The following is a 20,978-nucleotide window of genomic DNA, read 5'->3' on the forward strand; positions in this document are numbered from 1 at the left end:
GAAGGAGCTCTTCAGACCTGCACAGCCTGTTGTCATCCACAGGCTCCATCTCACAATGCAGCTCCAATTGAAATAGAGGATTTCAGTCACAGTCACAAATCATGTCATGTTCTTCCAGCTCAGCTGCCTTCAAGCTCAAAAGGTTTTAGGCGTTCTTCAGAACTTCAGTCAATCAACTCTGATACAAAAATGCGAGGTTTCAAATGTTGGACAGCATCTCCTCAACATCCTTTGATGGATCCTAAATGAGACAGAGGCGTGAAGTTCTCCATATGAAGCTGGATGTATCTACTAATATTGGTTACTGCTGCTGATGTTTTGCCTTTGCTCTGGTCTTAGGGTCTTCATGCTGCTGTCCTGCATTGGCCAAAGATCACTGAGCAACAGCGGGGTGCTGGAGAGCCTCCTGAACCTGCTGGACAGCCTCCTGTTACCCCTGCAGCAGCCACAAGCAGCCGCCCAGGCCCGGGCTGAAGGTCCTGGAGCATCTGATTACTGATTCCTGGCGCAGCAACCACAAACACGCTGGATTCATCCCCTGATTTTCTATCTTTTACAGGTGTTTTGGACATTCCCATGATCAGCTGGGTTGTGATGTTGGTGTCCAGATTGTTGGACTATGTGGCCAATATTGACGATGAGCCCTCAGGAGGGAAGAAGCACCTTGTAGGAAAAGAGCGCGAGAGGTCGTTAACAGGTAACTGAAGGAGAGCCTTCAAAGCTGATGCTTTCACGTCTGATCTTGGACCAAGCATTGTGATCGAATCTTGTTGGTCCCAGTACCAAAGACACCACCCCCACCTCAAGCCACCCCCTGTCCAGTGTCCCTCTCACACAGCCCAAGTGTGAGCGTCTAATTTTAGGTTTTTCTAGCACGTCTGATACCACCTACAGCAGAACTGGACCGGATGGGACCACTAATCACTGTTAGACAGCCTCTTTGAACTTGGTTCTGGCCCAACTCGGAAGGATGTCCTTTTCCCACACAGGTGTTCAGTGGAGTTTCATCAACAACAGCCTTCAGTCCCACAACTACAGCAGGTCAGCCAAAGGCAGCAGCAGCCTGGATCGGATCTACTCCCGCAAGATTCGCAAGCAGCTTGTCCACCACAAGCAGGTAGAGGACACCTGTGCATGTCACACTGCTGACCAAAGCTGCTGCAGGAAGGGAAATCTGCTCCTCCACTCTTTGAGTTCCCCTCTCCTTTTCTTTGCAGCAGCTGAACCTTTTGAAAGCCAAGCAGAAAGCTTTGGTGGAGCAAATTGAGAAGGAGAAGATCCAGAGTAACAAAGGCTCCTCTTATAAACTGCTGATGGAACAAGCCAAGCTGAAACAAGCCACATCCAAGGTGAGCGCCTCGTAATCCCTGTAAACTAGGGTCTCCTCAGTTCTGGGTCCCATTAGTTCTCTGCTCACCTGAACGGGCCGCCATTGGCCTGGAGTAGAAAGGGAAGCTCAGAGTTACCTGGTTTCTCTGGATGTGTGGAAAAAGAAATGCAGACGGACTTTGAGGAGCAAAGTTCTACTCATACTTGACATGTGGGCTTCAGTCTAACAACGGACTCGTCTCGCTCCTCCTCGCAGCACTTTAAAGACCTCATCCGTCTCCGCCGTACCACCGAATGGCCGCGGTCGCCCCTGGACTCTGAGTCCACAACAGCTAAAGAAACTCCAGAAATCGAACCTCTTCCTTTCACGCTGTCCCACGAATGCTGCATTTCCGTGGTGCAGAAACTCACCCTGTTCCTCCTCTCCATGGACTTCACCTGCCACGCCGACCTGCTGCTGTTTGTCTGCAAGGTATCATCTCAGACTGCTCTGTTTCTCATTAGCATAAGCACGGTGACGCTAACGCCTTTGCCAACCCTTTAGGTGCTTGCTAGGATCGCCAGCGCCACCAGACCCACGATCCACCTGTGTGAGGTGGTGTCTGAGCAGCAGATGGAACGGCTCCTCCTCCTGCTGGTGGGGACGGAGTTCAACCGGGGAGACATTTCCTGGGGAGGTGCCTGGGCTCAGTATTCCCTGACATGTATGCTACAGGACATCCTGACAGGTGTGGCTGACATTCATGTTTTGCGTTGTGACATTTGTGACGGCGGGGACGCGTGGAGGACCGCGCCATCGTGGCCGTCCTGACTTTGGGCGGCCATCGGCCAGCTTCAGTACCAGCACAGTAACTGAGGCTGCTTGTCCTCCCAGGGGAACAGTTGTCCTCAGTCTCTTTGGATGGGATGGAGGAGGTGGTGGTGGAGCCGGGGGCCTCCTCTGCCTCAGCAGCTGCTGATTCTGACGACTCTCTGAGCCAGCCCTCCTCTATTGCTCTGGTAGAGAGCATCGACGAAGCCTTGGTGCCCGATATCATAGCAGGTACCACTTTCAGCATTCAAACGGATAGTTGCAGATTGGTCTTTAGCTCCAACTTTGATCCTTCATATACGTTCACCTTTTGAGTGAAAGCCTTTCGCTTCGTTGTCCGAAGGTGCTCCAGCTCTGTCGGCTTTGGAAAAAGAGAAAGACATAGACTTTGACCTGCTGCAGGACCTCATGGACGTTGACATTGATCCGTTGGATATCGATCTGGAGAAAGATCCACTTGCAGCCAAAGTGTTTAAGGTACGTTTGATGCTGATGTTGGTCATTTTCTTATACATTACTGCCAGTTGTCTGGGAGGAGTTCCTGGTTTCATTTCCAAGGTTAACATTCACACAGAGGATGAACTGAGCATTGATAAATCAACCAGTGTCCCTCCTGTCTGATCCTCCTGTCTGATCTCAGCCTATCAGCAGCACCTGGTACGACTACTGGGGCGCCGACTACGGCACCTATGGCTACAACCCGTACATCGGGGGCGTCGGTATCCCAGTCGCCAAAGCTCCAGTGGCTGCTGAAAAGCCTGGATCCCAAAGTCTCTCCATCTCTGTATCACAAGGTGGGTAGAGGTGCATCTGGAGCTCACCGGGTGTGTGTGTGTGTGTGTGTGTGTCCCTCCCTCCAGGAGGAGAGGAGATTTGACTGAGGTGCTTGGATATGAAACTGAAGAGCTGTAACATCTCTTTTAGCTTTACCAAATAAAGAATGCTCACCTGAGGTGAAACGGTCAAATCATTTATTACCAAACAGGCACTGTTACGGGAACCTTCTCTCTCCTCATTAGTGCTAATTACAGCATCCAGGTTCTCCCGGTTGCTTCATCCTGGGGTTAATTCTCACGTGTTGATGCGTCACTTCCAAAGGTTCCCAAGGCAACAGGGGAGACTGCTGCTCCCGTGGGAGAAGTAAACATGCAGCATTTTACAGCTTTCTGCAAAGATTTATGGGAAAGAGATCATTTTTGTGGCAAAAGTGCAGCACGTTTGAGAGGTTTTGACCCGGCATCATCAGTGGGCTCTGGCTGTGTTTTCCTGGATAGGGAACATTTGCTCAAATTACACGATGATGTCTTGATGTTGCCTGTCAACTCCACAGCCATGGACGCACGGCTGGAGGTCGGCCTGGAGCAGCAGGCTGAGCTGATGCTCAAGATGATGGCAACTCTTCATGCTGACTCCATCTTGCAGGCTCTCACCTCAAGTTCTTCCACAGGTAAGCTAAGAGAGTGGGAAACCTCAGCGCAGTCAGGTTTGTCCCTGTTGTTGAGCTCCGTGTCTGGCTTTCAGTCAACCAGGCCTCCAACGGGACCGACGACTGCCTGCTGAGGACGCTGCACGGAGGAGGTTCACCTCCAGGTAGCACCGGGCTCTTAGCGCAGTCCTCGTCGATCCCCATGTTGAGCGCTTGCTTCAACAAGCTCTTCTCCCTGCTGCAGGTCCACCACGTGCAGGTCAGCAGCCATCATATTATTACAATACTAAATCTTTTGAACATAAGATTTCAGGTGTAGGAGGACTGAGGCAATGTTCGGTGGTTTGGGTTGCTGCCATCACAGTTTCCTGAGCCTTGAGCAAATGCCTGATGTTTCATCACCTGTGAGATGGGCAGATTTGAAGAGCATTCATTCAGTGTTTCCCCCCAGCTGGAGTCTTTGCTGCACCTCTGGTTAACGCTCAGCCTCAACTCCTATCCTTGTGGTGCTGAAGACTCTGGAGGAGACATCTTTCTGTTCAACTCTGGTCGAGTCCCAACCATCCCCATCAACCAAGGTCAGCACAGCTTCTGAGCATGGTCAGCTTTTACACTGCTGTCATTTCCAGTGACTGTGTGTCTGAGTCTCCTTGTGTTTGTGTTCAGCCTCCATCTGCAGCTTCCTAACAGTGTTGTCATGGTACCCCAACACATCCCTGAGAACGTGGTGCCTGGTGCTGCGCTCTCTCACTCTGATGACCAACATGCCAGCCAGTGGTCAGTCTGTTTCTGCTCCAGTTAAAATCTGTTCAGTAGTCAGAAGGTCTGTAGATAAAAACCCAATTCAGTATCTCAGAAAAATGGAACATTGTCAAAGAGACTCGGTCCATCCCAACCGCTTCAATGGTCACCTGAGCCGTTCCAAGGTCCCTGAGTCTGGTTCACACTCAACCGTGGCTGAACCGACAGTTGTCCAGAGGACACTGGTGGACGTTCCTTACAAGATGGCGGCTGTGAGCACGTTTACAGGGACGAGCCCGAGGCTGGACCCTGTCCATCAACAGCAACCACCCACAGACGTGCCGATGCTCTTCTCCTGTAGGACTCAGCAAGGGGCCGCACGGCCAGAACCTTCCTGAGCAGGTCGATGAGCACGCTTCTCTGTGCTCGGGTGGCCAAAGAAAAGATGAGCTGCTCACGCTCACTTCCTCACAGTCTCCCTTTAATTGGACTTGTTCATTTTCTGGGATACTGAAGTGAAAGGCGCCGTCTGTAGGTGCAGGTGCAGCGGGCGCAGTGTCAGCATATTTGTTGCTAAACGTGTTAGCGCTGCTCATAACGGTGCAGATCAGATTAGAGCAGATGGACCGTGTGATTTGAACTTTAATGTATTCATTGTGAAATGACTGGGAACTTCTAAAACGGTGGTGAATGAAAATGCTGTAAAAGTGAGCGAAGCTGAAACGCTCCCAGTTGCTTAGCTCAACCAATAAATGTATTATTGTCTGTTTTGCTCTGATTTATAAAAACACCAACTATGTCTTCCAGCCTCTAGTAATGACTTGAGCACAGCACAGCAGATGGTGTCTGATCCCACTCTGGTTCAGGTCCTGGTGCGGTTCTTGTCTGGCAGCAGTACCAACGGGACGAGCCAGCACAGCGCTCACGTGGGTCCGACTGCCACCCAGGCCATGCACGAGTTTCTGAGCCGCCTGCAGGTTCACCTGTCCTCCACTTGTCCTCAGATGTTTAGTGAGTTCCTGCTCAAACTCGTGCACATCCTAACCACAGAGAGGTATGTGAGGAACTTTCCCAACCCAGATGAACATTAACTGTCCTCAATCACTGTTTTTTTTATTCCTGGAGATGAAGCCCGTTTGAGATGTTTCCTTCTAACCACGCAGGGGTCCGTTCCAGTCGGGCCACGGTCCTCTGGACGCTCAAGTCAAGCTGCTAGAGTTTACTCTGGAGCAGAACTTTGAGGTGGTGTCTGTGGCCACCATCTCGTCTGTGATCGAGTCCATCACCTTTTTGGTGCACCACTACATCACCTGCTCGGATAAGCTGGTTTCCCGCAGCGGCACAGACAGCTCCGTGGGGGCTCGCTCCTGCTTCGGGGGCCTGTTTGCCAGCATCATCCGTCCGGGCGATGCCAAAGCTGTGTGTGGGGAGACGACGCGAGACAAACTGATGTTTGACCTCATCAAGCTGGTCAACGTGCTGGTGCAGCTTCCTCTGTCGGGGGACAAGGAGTTCAGTGGACGGCTGCCCCTCAGCAGCGGGGGAATGGCTGACAGCAGCGTGTCTGACGAGGAGAAGGTGTGCGGCAGCAAAGACAGCATGGCTTCGGGATCCCTCTCCGCTCCAGCGCCTCCTGCAAGCGTGGCCGATCTGATCTTGGCCAATCAGCCCGTGATGAGCCAGATCTTGTCGGCTCTGGGCCAGTGCAACAGCAGCGCCATGGCCATGATCATAGGTGAGAAGCCACAAGCTCTTCTCAGACGGGGGACGGACATCTGGCGACCCTCCTGGCTCCTCACCTACTTATAGGAACACAATGGATCTCTATCTCTGTGGATGTATACGTGTGTAGCTGTGTTTTCTACTGCAAACACTGTGTTGTCCCTCAGGTGCCAGTGGGCTCCACCTGACCAAGCATGAGAATTTCCACGGAGGTCTGGATGCTATATCGGTGGGGGATGGGCTCTTCACCATCCTCACCACCCTGAGCAAGAAGGCTTCCTCTGTCCAGGTCATGTTGCAGCCCATCCTCACATACATGGCGTGTGGGTACATGGGCAGACAGGTCAGCGTCCCGTCCTCTTCTCCTGCCTTGGGCGCTGCGTTAGCGTGCCTCAGTCGCCTGATATCTGCTGTCTCCTTTTGAAGGGCTGTCTCTCCACCTGTCAGCTGTCGGAGCCCCTTCTGTGGTTCATCCTGCGAGTGTTGGACACCAGCGAGGCTCTCAAGGCCTTCCATGACATGGGTAGGTCATTATTTTAATTAGTGTCTAGCGAAATGCCGTTTGCCGGATTTGCCGCCTAATTTAATGCTGTTTCACCAGGTGGGATCCAGTTGATCTGTAACAACATGGTGACCAGCACTCGGGCCATCGTCAACACAGCTCGCAGTATGGTGTCCACCATCATGAAGTTTTTAGATTCAGGTTCTGGGAAAACATCAGACGGCAACCTGAAATCCAGAGTGATGACGTCGGAGCCCGACAACGCCGAGGGCCTCCACAACTTTGCTCCTTTAGGTCAGACTCCTCCTGTTGACTGTGGCCTTGTACCTCCTACCCCCCCCCAGCCTGGGTCAACCCATCCACAGGCATAAGGAAGCAGTCTCGGCAACTGTCAGTGGTTTCTAACCTAAAATCTAAAATCTGTGTGTAGGCACCATCACCTCCAGCAGCCCAACAGCACAGCCCGCCGAGGTCCTCCTCCAGGCCACGCCCCCCCACCGCAGGGCCCGCTCAGCAGCGTGGTCTTACATCTTCCTCCCAGAAGAGGCCTGGTGTGATCTGACCATACACCTTCCAGCTGCTGTGTTGTTGAAGGAGATCCACATCCAACCTCACCTGGCCTCTTTGGCGAGTACGTCCCTGACTTCTTGTTGCCATGACGCCCTGCCTGTTGTCTCTCCCCTGCCGGGCACTCACTCCTCATCTTCCTTCCTTCTTTACCAGCGTGTCCGTCTTCGGTGTCGGTGGAGATCAGCACAGACGGGGTCAACATGTTGCCCCTGTCCACACCCATCATCACCAGCGGCCTCACGTACATCAAGATCCAGTTGATGAAGGCGGAGGTTGCGTCCGCCGTGTGCCTGAGGCTGCACCGGCCTCGGGACGCCAGCACTCTGGGCCTGTCTCAGATCAAACTCCTGGGTCTGACGGCGTTTGGTAACACCTCCTCTGCCACTGTCAACAACCCCTTCCTGCCATCTGAGGACCAAGTCTCTAAAACCAGGTAACAGAAGATGGTGTCCTGTGGGGGCGCTGTGGATTTGAAGGCATCATCTCCTTCATCTCCTTCTTCTTCTTCTTCTTCTTCTTCTTCTTCTTCTTCTTCTTCTTCCCAGCATTGGGTGGCTGCGCCTCCTCCACCACTGTCTGACCCATGCCAGCGACCTGGAGGCGATGATGGCCAGTGCTGCGGCCCCCACTGCCAACCTGCTGCAGACCTGTGCTGCACTGCTGATGTCGCCTTACTGCGGCATGCACTCGCCCAATATCGAGGCGGTCCTGGTGAAGATCGGCCTGCAGTCCACTCACATCGGCCTGAAGCTCATCGAGATCCTTCTGAGGAACTGTGCTGCTGCTGGCACCGATCCTGCCAGTGAGTCTGATCGGCAGCACACCTGCCCCCGTTGAGGACGGCGCCGTTTCAAACGCTAGCGTGCTTTCATCTCATCAGTGGTAGAATTATATTAGCTGCATTTGTTAACCCGCAACCAGTTCTCATAACTAATTAGGTCCATGTACCGGTAGTTCAGCCGGGTCATATTAATCCAGCCCCATCAGGCCTGAAGAAGCCTTTCAGAGTAGAGCCCAAACGTCTCTTTATGGATTAATCATTAGGGTTCTAACAACACACAGTGAGACCAAATATGGCTGAACAAGATCGCTTTAATGCTGCAACTGTCTATTTTCATCCTCTCGTAATCAGAGAAGCATCCCAAACAATGCAAATAACACAAAACAGGCACCTTTCCTTAATAAATAAGCGATAATCCATATAAATGTAGCAATAAATGTCATTTTGAGAGCAGATCTCCCTTTAAATAATGAACGAACAGTTCAGGCTGAGACCACGGGCGTCGACAGGCCAGCTCAGACGCAGACAGCGCCCCCTGCTGCCTAGCAACAGTAGCGCGACTCACCTCGAATCCTTGATTTTAAGCTTCTTCCCTTATTGTGCTGTGTTTCTGCAGACTTGAACAGTCCTCTGCTCTTTGGCCGCTTGAACGGCCTGTCCTCCGATTCCACCGTCGACATTCTCTATCAAATGGGCACCACACAAGACGCTGGAACCAAAGACAGGTACACCAGAACCTTTTCCATTCTGGATCAGTGTTCACACACGTGAGATTTCTTCTGCACTGCTTTTGTTTTATTTTTAATGATCGTGCTTTAGAGTTTAGCCCATAAACCGTGTAAACGACTCAATTCGAGTGCTGTTAATTACCCCTGAAATGTGATTTGAATTGTCGTCTTCAGGATCCAGGCTCTGCTGCAGTGGGTCCACGACTCCTCCCAGGTAGCGTCTCATAAGGTCAGCAGTCCGATGGGATACGCTGGTCCTGGTGTCTACACCTCAGCTTCTCTGAGGGAATTTGGCCTTCTGATGCCGTCGCCATCCCATCTCCACTGTGTAGCCGCCATATTGTGGCACAGCTACGAGCTGCCCGTCAACTATGACCTGCATTCACTGCTCAACAGAGACCTGTTTGAGTGAGTCTCCTTCCTGCACCACACCAGCCTGGGGGGGGGGGGGGGGGGTTTATCTTCTGGTTCAGTAAAATAAACCCACAGCAGAGTGATTGAAGCTAAGTGTAGCCTGATTGGAGCCACGTCTGTGACCAGAACCAGACACACCTTGGCTTTGCTACGGTTCTGCTCACTCAAGCTTTGTTCTTGGCTCGGCCCCCAGGTTGCTGTACAGCTGGTCCATGTCGCTGCCGTGCAACACGGCCCTGAAGAAGGCCGTGGACAGCCTGCTCTGCTCCCTGTGCTACATCCACCCCAGCTACTTCTCCCTGCTCATGTCTTGGATGGGGATCATCTCGCTGTCCAGCAGCAGCCGCTCTCAGGTCCAGCACCACCACCTTGGGATCACCGACGACGGGAAGAAGCAGCACAACGTCAACGCCAATGCTGCAAGGCTCACAGACGACTCCAAGCACGCTCGACCCCCCGTCCACCTGTCGGAGTCCCAGCTGACCACGCTGGCGGCCGCGTCTCAGTCCCCTCAGGCCATCCAGCAACTGCTGGACTCAGGTTTACCCTCACTTCTAGTCCGCAGCCTGACCCAGTTCTGTTTCAGCTTCCTGGCCAGCGCAGACCTGCCCATGCCTGCTGCCCACTCCGACAGGCGCCATTACCCTCAGCAGCACCCGCCATCCCATAGTCAGCCTCCTCTGGCTGCAGACTTGGCTGCTCCAGTGCTGCGCTTCCTGACCGAAGTGGGCAACAGTCACATCATGAAAGACTGGTTAGGAGGGCCGGAGGTCAACCCGCTGTGGGCAGGGCTGCTCTTCCTCTTGTGCCATTCCAGCGCCAGTACGGGCGGTCAGCCGCTGGGCGCCACGTCTCCGGCAGACCCGCCCCCATCCCAGCCTCCCCTTCCTGGCTCCTGCTCCTCTGTAGCGCCTCCAGCTCCACCAGAACGACTCACCACCCAGCAGAGAACGGCTCTGGAGAACACCGCCGTGGCTTTTTTCCTGCAGTGTATCTCCTGTCACCCCAACAACCAGCGGCTCATGGCCCAGGTAATCTGGTTCTGGTGGGGTTCAGCTGTCGCCAGGGGCAACAGGGCCCCCACATGTCACAATAACTCTTAATGTGTGTGCAAATAGAACCCATGTGCAGTTTTGTCAGTAGGTCCAGTAGCAAAAATAGCGCAGCAAAAGTGCTAAAATCGGTGGTGTTGAAGGAGCTTTCGTTAGCATCGGCAGGTAGGAACTCAGGAACACACCTGTGTTTGATGGCTGCAGGTGCTCTGTGAGCTTTTCCAGTCGGCACCCCAGCGAAGCAACATGCAGATGTCCGGAAACATCTCAGGCTTCATCCGAAGGCTCTTCCTGCAGCTCATGCTGGAGGACGAGAAGGTCTCAGTCTTTCTCCAGTCTCCATGTCCGGTAGGTACCCCCCCCCCCCAGCTCATTCTTGGTTTGTTGGGGACTCAGAGATGTGGGCTTTGTCTGCTTTATTAGGGGTTTGTGTTGCGTTTGTGATGCAGACATTTAAGTCGTTTGTCGTCCCCAGCTGTACAAAGGTCGTATCAATGCTACCTGCCACTTGATTCAGCACCCGATGTACGGAGCAGGACACAAGTATCGCACCCTGCACCTCCCCATCTCCACCACTCTGGCTGAAGTCCTGGACCGAGTATCTGGTAGGTGTCACTGAAGCAACACCAGAAACAGTTATGGGAGGGAGGCCTTCAGTCATACAGTGAGCAGGAGCCCAAGGTCAGACGGTGCCCACCACCCGTCCTGCCTAGACTCCATGTTTGAGGGGTGCTTTCAGACACTCCTGCAGAAGCCAGTTGGGGCGACACAAGGCTCTGTTGCCTTCACAGCACAACAGAGCCCTGGAGGAGATCCTGGCCCTGAGCTGTGCTGCTGATCTGGTGCTCCGGTTCCTCCGCTGGCTGCTGGCACTCTGCTGTGTCAGCACCCAGCGGACGCACTCCCTGAGCTCCCAGTCCCACCTGACCGGGAGGAACGGGTGGAGACCAGGGGAGGAACGGAGCTCAGAAATGAGCCCCATGTTAGCAGCAGCTTCAGCATCATCTCCGTGGTTTATAGCGTCGTTACAGTATGAGGACAGTAGGAGTTAGCATGTGACCTCCTCACAATGAGCCTCAGCCAGGACAGACCAGTGTCTTAGGTCCAAACGTCTCTAAACCAGAGAAGTGGAGGCCGCTGCGCACGCAACAGGACAATTTAGGACACTGGACATGATGGTCAGAACCTCCATGTTTAGTTCTTTTTACGGTTCTTTTCCATGTGTGTCGACCAAAGTTCTTCAGGAGCTGATTTGAGTCTCCACAGGAAGTTCTCATCTTATTCTAAACATCGTACGTTCAGAAAATAAAGAACACCTTAGGCCCTGACACCAGTAGCGGCTCAACTAGGTCCAGGTGATCCAGGTCTACCTGAGAGGTTTCTCAGCTTGGTGGGAGTTGAGTCTTTGTGCTGCTGCTGTAGCTGCTGCTGCTGTAGCTGCTGCTGCTGTAGCTGCTGCTGCTGTAGCTGCCGCTGCTGCTGCTGCTGTACCTGCTGCTGTAGCTGCTGCTGCTGCTGCTGTAGCTGCTGCTACTGTAGCTGCAGCTGCTGTAGCTGCTGTAGCTGCTGCTGCTGCTGTAGCTGCTGCTGCTGCTGTAGCTGCCGCTGCTGTAGCTGCTGCTGCTGCTGTACCTGCTGCTGTAGCTGCTGCTGCTGCTGTAGCTGCTGCTGCTGCTGTAGCTGCTGCTGCTACTGTAGCTGCTGCTGTAGCTGTAGCTGCTGTAGCTGCTGCTGTAGCTGCTGCTCCTGCTGTAGCTGCTGCTGCTGCTGTAGCTGCTGCTGCTGCTGTAGCTGCTGCTGTTGTAGCTGCTGCTGCTGCTGTAGCTGCTGCTGTAGCTGCTGCTGTAGCTGCTGCTGTAGCTGCTGCTGCTACTGTAGCTGCTGCTGTAGCTGCTGCTGCTACTGTAGCTGCTGCTGCTGCTGTAGCTGCTGCTGCTCTGCTGCTGCTGTTGTAGCTGCTGCTGCTGTAGCTGCTGCTGCTGTAGCTGCTGCTACTGTAGCTGCTGCTGCTGCTGTAGCTGCTGCTGCTGCTGTAGCTGCTGCTGCTGTAGCTGCTGTAACTGCTGCTGCTGCTACTGCTGTAGCTGCTGTAGCTGCTGCTGCTGCTGCCGTGCACCAGGAATGTCCTCCAGGCTGGTGCTGTGTTCGATCTCCACTCTGTTGAGCTGGTGGCTGGGATGGTCCTTCAGGATGACCTGCTTTTATGGTGGTTCTAAGGTTCTTTTTGACCACAGATCCCCCTGGATCAGCATTCTTTTTAACACACGCATCAATGTCTCCTGCTGTTGTTCCATCATTTCTAATCTGTTCTGTCCTGCTGGGACCTTCATCTCCCTGAGAAGACCCCCCATCACATGAGCTTTTCATACATTAACTCTACTTTTGCTAATGCTACTTCATGCTAATGATGCTCTCCAGAAGCAGCCCAATGTTCTGAACTGTTACTTCCTTACTGTCCCTGATGGAAATGAGGAATGGTGTCATTGCTTCTCTAAAGATGGAACATCTCGTCTCCTCTGACCTGTCATCTGCTGCAGCTTTGACCACACTGACTATGCCATCGGTCGCTATCATGATTGCTTTGCATACATCTCTATCAGTTAAAACGAGACATCAAATGCAGGCCAGGGCATTGAATACTCTAAACTTCTCATCCAAACAGACACACCTAGTATTACAGCCAAGCTGATCAATGAGCAGAAGGAGGACAAAGAGAAGAAGAATCACGAGGAGAAGGAGAAAATGAAAGCAGACAATGGCTTCCAGGACAACTACAGTGTTGTGGTGGCCTCAGGTACATGGATCACTGATTGTCCTTCCTTCTCCCCTCCACCCTCAAACGTCCTCAGCAACAACACCTTCAGCTTTTATCGTTACACACATTCAGTTGGTCGTTCTTGCATTCCTCTCACACACCTTTGCCTTCTATTTTCAGCACCGTTTCGTGACTAGAATAAAAGATGGCCGATAAATCACAACAGCAGAATCAATACTGCGTTTGTGTCTGTTTTAAAGTTGGTTTAATGGCATAAATGAGGGATTATTCAACAAGTAGGAATGAAAGAGTCGTCTCTCATTACCAGCAGCTCCAGTCATAAAACATCAGTTCTGGACTGGATGTTTCCACGTGTGACCACGTTTTTAACCACTCTGGTGTTGATGACATCATCATAGTGTAGAGGCCGCCAGGACCGCCCTCCCCCAGACAAAAGGACAAGGAGTCAAGGCTGGACTATACGGGGGAGGGGGTCTAGCTCCAGAACCTTCTCCTGTTCCCCATCGTCCTGCTATAATCGCTCATGTGTGTGGTCATTTTAGTCCCGCCCCTCATGGGGGCAGTAAACCTCCTAAACTAATTCACTGTTAACATCACTCCTGTCTTTCCTCAACATGTTCTGAACGTGATTTGGAGAAAGGGGGCGTGTCCCCAGTAACCCTCCTCATGTTCCGTTAGAGTAGACATTCGTCTTGTCACACACACTTGTCAGGGACACACACACACTGCAGCTCCTCAACATGTAACACGTTCCATATTTTGTCTCTTGTTGGCAGGGTTAAAGTCTCAATCCAAGCGAGCGCTCTCCACCCCTCCCCGACCCCCCTCCAGACGGGGCCGCGTGATGAGTGACAAGTTAACCACCACCTCTGGCGGCGACCCTTCAGCCAAAACCATCAGTGTCCCCGTCTTTCACCTCTACCACAAGCTGCTTCCAGGTGCAGATGTGCAGCCTCACGTTGTCAGGGGGACGGTGTGTCTCTGCTCCAGAGCAGCAATGAAGGAGCTGTTTGCATCTGCCTGATGTTGCAGGTCAACCTCTTCCCCTGGAGATGACGCTCGCCCAGCTCCTGACCCTCCTGTACGACCGGAAGCTGCCGCAGGGCTACCAGTCCATCAGTCTGGCTGTCAAGCTTGGCTCCAGGGTCATCTCCGACTCTGGCCTCTCAAAGACCGACTCCTTCAAGAGGCTTCGCACTGAGAAAGGTAGAAAAGACAGCAGGGAGCACCAGGATGCTCCTGCTGGCTTGGATCACTGAGGCCGTCAGACACACGTGGTGACTGGTTGTCTTCAGCTGTGGACCTGGTCCAGAGGCCAGTTCAGGAGAACATCAGCAACAGTTCCTCTGTGTGGTCTTCTTGCAGTGGAACACTACGATGTGCTGAACCTTTGTCCTGAGGGCGAACCCATGATGTCCTGTGAAGAGTGTGGAGACGCCGCCACCGACGAGTCCCTGCTGGAGACCAAGCCCATCCAGTCCCCTCTGCAGGTCTTTGCAGGCATGGGGGGCCTGGCCCTCATCGCAGAGAGGCTGCCCATGCTCTACCCCGATGTCATTCAGCAGGTGAGACGTTAGGGTTAGGCTTTTAAACTCCTCTCCTCAGGGGACGTAGGAACGCTGGGCGGAGCTGGTCTGACCCTCGCTCCTCCCAGCTGGTCGAGGCAAAGACGGGATGGTCGCACCTTGAAGATAAACATTTATTTAAGAGTTCAGCTCTATATGAGAGGGCGAATTCCGCTGCGCTTCCGCGTCCAGAGTGATCCCGGTTAAGAGGAAGCAGACACAGCAGATCTGTTGTCTCCGGCCTTCTTCTCCACCTGGAGGTTTTCTTTGGCTCCTGGAGTCCTGGAGGTTTTCTTTGGCTCCTGGAGTCATTGGAACTAGTGCTACTGTAGTTCTGCCGGCATCGGCAGCACCTGACTTTCCATCTTCTCGTCTTCGCTGAAGGTTTCCTCCTCCTCCTCCGCCTCCTCCCAGGTCAGTGCCCCGGTGGTGGCCACCTCCTCGCATGAGAAGCCCAAAGACAGCGATCAGTTTGAGTGGGTGACCATCGAACAGTCCGGCGAGCTGGTGTATGAGGCCCCCGAGTCCATCACTGCTGACCCCCCATCCATCAATAAGCAACACTCGCAGTCGTCCTCGTCTCCTCCCTCCTCGGTGCAGACCATGTCTCCTATCCCTGCTCACTCGCTGGCAGCTTTTGGCCTGTTCCTGCGCCTCCCAGGATATGCTGAGGTTCTGCTGAAGGAGAGGAAGCATGCTCAGTGTCTCCTGCGCCTGGTGCTGGGAGTCACTGATGATGGAGAGGGCAGTAAGTCCTGCACCGTGCTGCCACACACACACACACACACACACACCTACTCTGATTATTGAGTTTGCCGTTGTTTGCCTGACCATCCTGATGTTTCCTCAGGTCACATCCTGCAGTCTCCATCAGCCAACGTGCTGCCCACGCTACCCTTCCACGTCCTGCGTGCGTTGTTCAGCAGCACTCCTCTCACCACGGACGACGGCGTGCTGCTGCGCCGCATGGCTCTCGAGATTGGTGCTATCCACCTCATCCTGGCCTGTCTGTCCGCCCTGAGCCACCACGCCCCTCGAAACTCCAACTCCAATTCCAACGTTTCTGAGGTAGGAGTGTGCTGAGACACGCACACACACACACACGTCTTTCTTCCCAGGTAAAGGGCTGAAACCGCACCGTGTTCCTGTCAGTTTGTTGAGCTGCTGACTGGCCTCCATGGTGAGACCAGAAGATCCCTCCGAGGTCAGCAGACAGAAGCTTGGAGCAGCTTCTGACTCTGCTCAGAGTTTAAAATCAGACGTTCCACACAGATCAAAGTCCCCAGGTGGAGGACAAACACACATCTGGCAGCACTGACGTGTTGACTTAGTCCAGGACTTGTGGACTAATGTCCTCTGGACAGATGACAGGGACACTGTTTGTCAGCAGCATTCCAGGACAGGGAGCCGGAGGAGGGACGGTCAGGGTTTGGACCTGCTCAGACCCCCACAGCAGGGTCCACCATGGTTGGATCACATCCCAGATCTTCATGCCTCTTCCAACCTTCTGGTCATGGCAGGAACCCCTGAAGCCTGAGAGCTGGAGATGCTGGCAGAGTCCAGCCGGGGGGGCACAGCGATTCTAAACATGAACGTTTCCCAACTCTGCTCTCCTTCATTGCTTCTGTCACGTTTTGTGTCTGATTTTTAGGCTGAACGGTTTGACTACAGATTACCTTCAACACTTTGTTTTAAACCTCTGGGTGTCTGCTTTGACAGCCACAGATGTCCAGCCACAGCGGGGTGTCCAGTGAGGAGCAGCAGTTATACTGGGCTAAAGGAACCGGTTTTGGCACCGGGTCTACAGCTTCAGGCTGGGACGTGGAGCAGGCCCTCATGAAACAGCGTCTAGAAGAAGAGCACGTCACCTGTCTTTTACAGGTGAGTTCAGCTGTTTTTAAGCCGTGATTAAAGCTCACTCAGATCTTCTTCTGTGGCCTCCACATTGGGGTTCAGAGCCAGTTGGACTCAGGGGAGCGATCCAAGGGCTCCTCAGAGGAACCTTCTGCTTCGTGTCTGAAGAACTTCTAAATAAAGATTTAATGGACATTAATAGTTTGGTGTGGATGATCTCCTCTTGTTCTGCCATGTGCTCCTCCCCTCATGGACAGCTCTGGGGACTCGTCCTCACAGTGAATGTCTTTGCTCCCAGGTCCTGGCGAGCTACATTAACCCTGCCGGCTGCAGCAGCGTGCACACCTTTGACGCGTCCTCCTCAGACAACAGCACCCAGAACAGCTCGGCTCTGCCGGCCATGCTGCACGAGCTGCTGAGCCAGTCCTGCCTCATCCCGGCCATGTCCTCCTACTTGCGCAACGACTCGGGTAGGTGCTGCTTCTACAAACGGGGGGAAATAAAGACAAGAAAGTGGCGACTCGGCTACGTGCACGTTAATGCGCATATCTACTCGTGTACGTGCATCTACGTGAGCTGCCATCTGCTCTCACATGTTGCTGAAATCAACCATAAAAGCCTCGTTCACGCCTGCCCACGCCCCCATCTGGCCAATCAGAGCGCAGGGGTGGGGTTAAAGCTGCTGAAGGGGCGGGGCCACGCTGGGGGCGCCGGTCCTCCCGCTGTAGCTTTTATGGAAAAGCTACCAACTCGTTTGTGGACGCTCGTTAGGTTCAGGGTGTCATTATTGTTGTTGAGACGCTCCTAATTATTCTTCAGTGTTTTAGATGTAAGAGAGCTTCTTGTCCTGGATTAGAACTACTAAATGAGGCCTACTCACAGAAGGTTATGAGCTCCATGTGTAGAGTTCCTCTGGACGCTGGAGCACTCGGCACGAGGATCCTCGCAGACAGTTGACTTGACCTTCTGAGATCCCCCAGGTATTCAGCTGAGGTGACCTTTGAGCTCCTCTTTCCTGCAGTCCTGGACATGGCGCGGCACGTGCCTCTCTACCGGGCTCTCCTGGAGCTGTTGAGAGCCATCTCCAGCTGCACCGCCCTGGTCCCGCTGCTGCTGCCGCTCTCTGGGGACTCGGGCCCCGAGGAGGAGGAGGACGAGGAGCCCTCTGAGGGACACGCCTCTGTGGGCATGCTGCTGGCCAAGATGAAGACCTGCGTGGACACGTACACCAACCGCCTCAGGTCCACTTGTTTCTCCTTCTGTTGCTGCCAGTGATTGGAAAAGTCTGACACACACCTGTAATTACTCCTGCTGCACCTGTGGCCGCTACAGTTTTAATTAAGATATCATGTTTGTGGCGACACAGCGGTGTGTTCACACTGGTGTCTGGTCCAAGACGAGAAAAGTAACGCTTGTTCTTGTGTATTTTGAAGGTCAAAGAAGGATAAAAGTAAAGGTATGATAAAGGGCGAAACCTCTGATCCAGAGCCTGAAGGTTTGACGCTCCTGGTCCCAGACATACAGAGGACAGCCGAGATCGTCCGGACGGCCACCGTTAGCCTCAGACAGGCCAGTCAAGGTTGGTCCGCTCGCTTTGGTGATGGGCGGGGCTTAGCCAGGGGCGGGGCCAGGGGGCTGTGACGTATGTGTGGCGGCAGAGACACGTGTTGGGGCGTTTGGTGGAGCGTCTGTGTGACAGCGGCGCCGTTACTAAGTTGACCTTCTGTAAATGAACCCTTTTACCAGAAAAGAAACTGGTGGAGTCGTCACGAAAGGCGTCGAGTCGGTCCAAGCCCATGTCCGTTCTTCGCTCTCTGGAGGAGAAATATGTTGTTGCAATGAAGAAGCTGCAGTTTGGTGAGTTTCGACGTTCCCGCTTCACTCGTGTGACGACTCTTTTTACAGCACTTTCAGATATTGTTTAAACTGTAGACACGTGCATCGAGGACAAAGGGACCTAAAGACAGGCGGAGACGCTGGTGGACATGTTATTACACATGGACACGATCAGAAACGTTCAGGACTTTAGAGGAGCTGGATCATGGGCGCTCCGGCGTGGAGCTCTTTTTAACTGAAACTTCTGTTTGTCTCCCTCTCCAGACACCTTTGAGATGGTCTCTGAAGACGATGACGGGAAGGTGATGTTCAAGGTTAATTACCACTACATGTCTCAGGTCAAGAACGCCAGCGACACCAACAGTGCAGCCCGCTCCCGTCGCCTTGCCCAGGAGGCCGTCACCCTGTCTACCTCTCTGCCCCTGTCCTCCTCCTCCAGCGTTTTTGTCCGCTGTGATGAGGAGAGGCTGGACATCATGAAGGTGTGTGTGTGTGTGTGTGTGTGTGTGTGCCAGACAGACAGCTGAATCAGCCCTCTGCTCAGGTTCTCATCACAGGTCCGGCTGACACCCCCTACGCCAACGGCTGCTTTGAGTTCGACGTGTATTTCCCTCAAGACTACCCTAACTCGCCTCCTCTGGTGAACCTGGAGACCACAGGTGGACACAGTGTCCGTTTCAACCCCAACCTCTACAACGACGGCAAAGTAGGTCGATCACATGACCACATGTCCTCACACAGTAGAACATTAACGGTTCCAGTAAAAAGATCAGGGGAATGTTAAAGGTTGAGGGTGTCTTCATGACCCTGCTGCTGACCTCAGGTCTTGGTTCTGGTCTCATCAGGTGTGTTTAAGTATCTTGAACACGTGGCATGGAAGACCAGAGGAGAAGTGGAACCCTCAGACCTCCAGCTTCTTACAGGTAGGACCAACGGCAGCCTTCGGTTGTGCAGATGATCAGCTTCAGTCCGCGGTCTTCAGCCCAGTCCCACAAGGCCCCAGCAGGTTCTTCTGTCCTACCAGGTGGACCTGCGTTCTCCTGAGATCTTGGTTTCCTTTGTAAACACTGGGAAGGACAGAAAACCGGGCTGGACCTGCTGGACTGGGTTGATGAATCCTGTCCAAGTCCTCAGTGGGAACTTGCTTTATAGTGGTTTTTTATTCCAGCTCTTCAGGACATCTCCCAGCGTAGCTTCTGTATCATCTGGGAGATTCTGTGGACCCGGAAGGTTCTGCTTTGTTCTCAGCTCTCCTTTCTTGTGCCCCTGTGTAGGTGCTAGTGTCAGTCCAGTCCCTCATTCTGGTGGCTGAGCCTTACTTCAACGAGCCGGGGTACGAGCGCTCCCGCGGAACCCCGAGCGGCACCCAGAGTTCCCGAGAGTATGACGCCAACATCCGTCAGGCCTCTGTCAAATGGGCCATGCTGGAGCAGCTCCGCAGCCCCTCACCATGTTTTAAAGAGGTTTGTCCAGGGATTAGGAGGGAGAGTCGGGGTGTGGGGCTGCTGCTGCAGCAGGACCTGCTTAGACCACCACTGCAGGCTCCGCCATGCTTGTTCTGCTCAGAGGGGGCTTGAGGAGGACCACCTGAAGCTGAACTGGACCCTCTTTTATATAAACATTATTAGATTTGATATGTGAACATCCCGTTGTTGGCGTGGAGGTGGCCTCAGTGTTGTTAAGCTCTCGATGAAGGCAGCGTTCGCTGGGCGGGGCTACAGCGCATGCTGGGCGGGGCTACAGTGCATGCTGGGCGGGGCTACAGCACATGCTGGGCGGGGCGGGGCGGCTCCACTGGTGAACAGCATCATAATGTCAGGCCTGAGTGGTTACTGTGTTCTGATGCAGGTGATCCACAAACACTTCTACCTGAAGAGGACAGAGATCATGTGTCAGTGTGAGGAATGGATCACCGACATCCAGCAGTACAGCAGCGACAAGAGGGTCGGCCGCACCATGTCCCACCACGCCGCTGCGCTCAAGGTAGCCTCCACCCCCCCGTACAGGTGCGCAGGTGTCGCAGGTGCAGCAGCGTGCAACTGAGCTGTTTCTGTTGCCCCCCCCGCAGAGACACACGGCCCAGCTGAGGGAGGAGCTCCTGAAGCTGCCCTGTCCCAGCGGACTGGACGCCGACACGGATGAGTTCTGTGAGAGGAGCGCTGCCCTCATCCTCAAAGATCTGCCCACTCAGGACGCAGAGAAGCCGGGCGGCAGCCAGGACAATCACTGCAGCGAGGGCTAGGGGGGGATCAGGCCTTCCTGTCCGTCTCCCCCCCCGTGGTGGAACGACTTTAGCAGCTTGTGAGCACAGCTGTCCACTTTGTCCATATTTCCACTTCAGCAGAATCAGGAGCAGCAGAAGATCCCATGAACTCTGAACTATGCTAAGCCCTAAAACTTGTATTTACTTGTAAAAGAGTGTAAACATTTTGTCCCATTTTCAGTTGTGAAATAACCACTCTCATATGTTTGTGTATACATGATAGCAGAGGAAAATAAGAGAATATATAAGGGAAACTACCTTTAGAGAAGAATGTTCACTGAATGTTGCTATGCTTCTTGTTTTTATTTCCTTTTTGACTGTTGAATAAGGACATTTGTAAGTGAGGAAATATTGTGCAAAGGTGAGCTTATTTAAATGAAATCAGAGATCACTCACTCATCTGCTCATCTGTTACTGACCCCCCCAGGATTCTGCTGAATAAAGGCTGTGATTATTATTCTTAAATGCAACCCTCTCCCTTTCGCAGGCCTTAACACGACTTCTGTGAATGTCTTCAACACTTTTTGTTTCTGGATGTTGAAATTCAGTCGTGACCAAAGCTGCCTTTCGTGTTGTTGGACAACTGTCGTGTTAAAGAAGAGTTTTAA

General features: G+C 53.3%; 1 protein-coding gene across 4 annotated transcripts in view; it reads left to right on the forward strand.

Moving 5' to 3' along the window:
• The window catches only part of birc6 (baculoviral IAP repeat containing 6), a 41,223-nt gene extending 20,388 nt beyond the window's left edge, over positions 1–20,835 (forward strand). For 2 of the 4 annotated variants that reach the window (XM_029835427.1, XM_029835425.1), the window contains exons 31-73: positions 340–476; positions 560–697; positions 990–1,117; positions 1,218–1,349; positions 1,586–1,801; positions 1,874–2,057; positions 2,204–2,371; positions 2,484–2,617; positions 2,781–2,934; positions 3,471–3,587; positions 3,662–3,825; positions 4,018–4,144; positions 4,233–4,343; positions 5,115–5,361; positions 5,471–6,042; positions 6,197–6,372; positions 6,456–6,552; positions 6,631–6,825; positions 6,962–7,162; positions 7,255–7,534; positions 7,647–7,903; positions 8,499–8,607; positions 8,785–9,018; positions 9,218–10,055; positions 10,281–10,424; positions 10,552–10,681; positions 12,739–12,870; positions 13,629–13,790; positions 13,885–14,058; positions 14,218–14,417; positions 14,802–15,165; positions 15,268–15,485; positions 16,137–16,298; positions 16,570–16,741; positions 17,293–17,512; positions 17,705–17,850; positions 18,018–18,128; positions 18,372–18,589; positions 18,652–18,813; positions 18,953–19,030; positions 19,382–19,570; positions 19,956–20,090; positions 20,176–20,835. In XM_029835427.1, coding sequence (XP_029691287.1) covers positions 340–476; positions 560–697; positions 990–1,117; positions 1,218–1,349; positions 1,586–1,801; positions 1,874–2,057; positions 2,204–2,371; positions 2,484–2,617; positions 2,781–2,934; positions 3,471–3,587; positions 3,662–3,825; positions 4,018–4,144; positions 4,233–4,343; positions 5,115–5,361; positions 5,471–6,042; positions 6,197–6,372; positions 6,456–6,552; positions 6,631–6,825; positions 6,962–7,162; positions 7,255–7,534; positions 7,647–7,903; positions 8,499–8,607; positions 8,785–9,018; positions 9,218–10,055; positions 10,281–10,424; positions 10,552–10,681; positions 12,739–12,870; positions 13,629–13,790; positions 13,885–14,058; positions 14,218–14,417; positions 14,802–15,165; positions 15,268–15,485; positions 16,137–16,298; positions 16,570–16,741; positions 17,293–17,512; positions 17,705–17,850; positions 18,018–18,128; positions 18,372–18,589; positions 18,652–18,813; positions 18,953–19,030; positions 19,382–19,570; positions 19,956–20,090; positions 20,176–20,349 — 8,407 coding nt within the window. In that variant the 3' untranslated portion in view covers positions 20,350–20,835. The remainder of the gene's footprint in view (positions 1–339; positions 477–559; positions 698–989; positions 1,118–1,217; positions 1,350–1,585; positions 1,802–1,873; positions 2,058–2,203; positions 2,372–2,483; positions 2,618–2,780; positions 2,935–3,470; positions 3,588–3,661; positions 3,826–4,017; positions 4,145–4,232; positions 4,344–5,114; positions 5,362–5,470; positions 6,043–6,196; positions 6,373–6,455; positions 6,553–6,630; positions 6,826–6,961; positions 7,163–7,254; positions 7,535–7,646; positions 7,904–8,498; positions 8,608–8,784; positions 9,019–9,217; positions 10,056–10,280; positions 10,425–10,551; positions 10,682–12,738; positions 12,871–13,628; positions 13,791–13,884; positions 14,059–14,217; positions 14,418–14,801; positions 15,166–15,267; positions 15,486–16,136; positions 16,299–16,569; positions 16,742–17,292; positions 17,513–17,704; positions 17,851–18,017; positions 18,129–18,371; positions 18,590–18,651; positions 18,814–18,952; positions 19,031–19,381; positions 19,571–19,955; positions 20,091–20,175) is intronic. The other 2 variants (XM_029835426.1, XM_011619626.2) reach the window with 2 other exon arrangements.
• Positions 20,836–20,978: the final 143 nt, after the last annotated feature.

This window comes from Takifugu rubripes, chromosome 4 (assembly GCF_901000725.2).
Source record: "Takifugu rubripes chromosome 4, fTakRub1.2, whole genome shotgun sequence".
NCBI classification, from domain to species: domain Eukaryota; kingdom Metazoa; phylum Chordata; class Actinopteri; order Tetraodontiformes; family Tetraodontidae; genus Takifugu; species Takifugu rubripes.